General features: G+C 35.9%; 1 protein-coding gene across 2 annotated transcripts; it reads left to right on the top strand.

Moving 5' to 3' along the window:
• Positions 1–224: 224 nt before the first annotated feature.
• On the top strand, positions 225–2,906 carry LOC110769701 (protein translation factor SUI1 homolog 2). 2 transcript variants are annotated; one of them, XM_021973735.2, is made up of 6 exons: positions 238–387; positions 793–843; positions 1,055–1,141; positions 2,128–2,333; positions 2,411–2,464; positions 2,640–2,906. In XM_021973735.2, the coding sequence occupies exons 3-6, from the start codon at positions 1,105–1,107 to the stop codon at positions 2,682–2,684; spliced, it is 342 nt and encodes a 113-aa protein (XP_021829427.1). In that variant the 5' UTR covers positions 238–387; positions 793–843; positions 1,055–1,104; the 3' UTR covers positions 2,685–2,906. The 2 variants fall into 2 exon arrangements, with proteins under 2 accessions (XP_021829425.1, XP_021829427.1); XM_021973733.2 differs by lacking the exon at positions 793–843 and having other exon boundaries at positions 225–387.

Below are 2,906 nucleotides of genomic sequence, written 5' to 3'. Positions count from 1 at the left end.
AAATACACTCATATCCACACTCGCTATATCCTAACGACACCTGTCGACGCAAACTTTAAAAGTTCCCTTGACAGCGCGTATACTATCAAATGAAAACGTCTGCGATTGCAAATGAACCGACTGAATCCAAAGTCCACTGTTTACCTATTTTTATTTTTATTAATTAAATAAACTTTTTTTTTTTTTGGTCGAAAATTTAAATAAATAAACTTATTATTATCAAAACATCCATCTCAAGCAAATTTTCCATTCACTTTTTCTGTCTTCCCGAACAGCAATCTAGTAAGAGAAAGAGAGGTCGAGAGAGCTCAGGCTTATCTGATTTTTGGGGTTAGGGTTTTTCCTCTTTCCGAATCGCCCATTCCAAAACCCTAATTATCGGATCAGGTAATTGGGTCTTTAATTCCAGCGATTCCTATTTGTCTCTGTTTTAGGGTTTTTATGGTTTTATTTCTGCTCTGAATTTTAGGGATTTTGTACATAAATTGGGGATCGTTTCTTAGTTTTGTTTGAATGGAAGTATTAGGAAGCGAAGATGTTCTGAGAGAGTAGAACGAAGTTTTATTATTTAGATGATTTACTTCTAAGTCTTCACAATCTGATCTGAAAAAAGATAAAAGATAACTTTTTTCATTGGGAGCTCTGTTTTTCCTCTAGTACTTGAAAAAAAAAAATCATTTAAAAAAAAATATATTTGATTAATATGAAGACAAAATTTTGGTGTTTTGTCTTTCTAACCCTCTTTTTGTGTTTTTTGTTTTTGTTTTGTTTTCAATTTTTACTTTTAACTAGGTTCTGTTTCTCATCAATAGGGAAGTCAGAAATTTAGGGACCAAAGAAACTGTGAGTTTAAAAAATTATGTCTTCTGTATTGCAATTGCATTCGATTTAGAGTCTGTTTACTCCCTTATGATGGCAAAGTTGACAAAATTTGATGGGTTAAAAGTTTTTGGATTATGTGATCTGTGCTTTCTTATGTTGTTATCAGCTTTATTCTTGGGTTATCTTGGTCAGATAAAATTGTGATTTAGATTTTCTTTTTGATGTGATCCAGGTCTGAGCATTCTGGTTAGCAGGCCCTCTTAGGTTAATCAACCAAGTTTCATGTCTGAGCTCGACGTACAGATTCCTACCGCCTTTGGTATGTTCAGTGTTATTCATAACTCATTTGTGTGTGTTTATGCGCTTGCAGACATGCTTGTAACTCTATATATGAATTCTTTTGGATATGTTGTTTGATAGCTCTGGGGCATTATATTGGTTGACAACTTGGATACCCAAATGCTTAAGGGATCATTTTAGACACTAACATGTAAGACTACTGCAATTTAGAAGGACTGTTGTTTGAGCAATTGGTTTTTATTGTATATCAACAGAGTGTGTCAACTAGTACTCTTCAGAAATCTGATCAACCCAAAGAAACCCAAATGGTTGGGTTTTCCCACTAATTTTATGAATCTGAAGTCATTGGTTCAAGTGTTGGGATTATGTGCTATAAAATCTGATTAAACCAACCTTGACCAAAGTGTATGTGTGGTGAAATGAAATATATAAGGTTGGGCATGGGGTTCTTTGAACATTGCACATGCACTCTCGCTGCCACTTCATTATTAGTCTGTTACTCATTTTTATTGGTATACATTTGAAGCATGGAATAAAACCCTTGTTGATTATTTCCCACATTGTCTCGGATAGATTTTATTATTTTTCCTTGAACTTATGAAAAAAGCGGTGGTAGGCTACTCCCTTTTAAATCAGTGACCTTTACTTCAAGGTACGTAGGTTTGAGTCTGGATAGTTGAATACCCAATAAGTAAACATCGAGTGGGAAAGCATTCCATTTTCAGAATCTAAAGCAAGGAGAAATAAAAAAAATTCACCCAAAAATAGGATAACTTTATTTTTTCTACTGGAGAAAAAAGGCACCAATCAGTCATTTTAAAGGAATTATGCACTTCTACAATGCTAACCCCTTCTGTTTTTAGCCCCTCCAAGTTCTCTTGATTGTTGCACAAGGTCTTATGTGTTTGTAGACTTGGATATCACCCCTCCTTCGCTTCCTTGTCTCTCATCCTTTCTTTTGACTCCCTTCATTAATCTAATTTGAATACTGATGCTTGGGTTCAGATCCCTTTGCTGAGGCAAATGCTGAGGACTCAGGTGCTGGGACAAAAGAGTATGTGCACATTCGTATACAGCAACGGAACGGGAGGAAAAGCCTGACAACCGTGCAGGGATTGAAGAAGGAGTTTAGCTACAACAAGATACTCAAAGACCTTAAGAAGGAATTTTGCTGCAATGGTACAGTTGTTCAGGACCCAGAACTAGGACAGGTGTGTGTTTAATATGGTAAAAGCTATAATTTAATTTGTACTAGACACCGTCTGATTTCCATCTTGTTTGTCTACAGGTCATTCAGCTTCAAGGTGATCAGAGAAAGAATGTGTCTTCCTTCCTCGTCCAGGTAGTTACCAGTCCCAAAAATGGTTTAGATGATGTTAAATGTGTTCTAAAGGTCGTGTTAAGTTGTGGAAGTGCTTGCTTGATTGTTTCCAGTTTTTGGCATCTTAGTTCTATTAGATGGTTTGAAAATGCAACAATTTAGAGGAATCTGATCTTGATTCTCATTCTCTCTACAGGCTGGCATTGTGAAGAAAGACAACATCAAAATTCATGGTTTCTGAGCTGTTGCAGCAACTCAAGTCTCTGCAGAATACATCTCCCTGTACGCTCAGGGCAGAACATGTTATCTGGATATTACATCATCTATAAGTTTGTCTGCTATGTGAATTGTGTTTCTGGTGTGTTCTAATTGCCAAGCAACTGGTGTTATGTGGATTGATCATGGAGTGTATAACAACTTGTGGCCGTCTTAATTTCAATCTCTATAAAGAATATATTAAGAA

The sequence above is a fragment of the Prunus avium genome, chromosome 4, assembly GCF_965620075.1.
Source record: "Prunus avium chromosome 4, drPruAviu1.hap1.1, whole genome shotgun sequence".
Taxonomy (NCBI): Eukaryota; Viridiplantae; Streptophyta; class Magnoliopsida; order Rosales; family Rosaceae; genus Prunus; species Prunus avium.
Note: the sequence above shows the minus strand (reverse complement) of the source record. Positions and strands in the feature narration are given on the sequence as shown.

Bases quoted from the DNA above. Each gene is read 5' to 3' on its own strand.
- LOC110769701 (XM_021973733.2), top strand. From the start codon at position 1,105: ATGTCTGAGCTCGACGTACAGATTCCTACCGCCTTTG. The intron at 1,142-2,127 runs GTATGTTCAGTG...GCTTGGGTTCAG, and splicing joins ACAGATTCCTACCGCCTTTG to ATCCCTTTGCTGAGGCAAAT. The intron at 2,465-2,639 runs GTAGTTACCAGT...TTCTCTCTACAG, and splicing joins TGTCTTCCTTCCTCGTCCAG to GCTGGCATTGTGAAGAAAGA.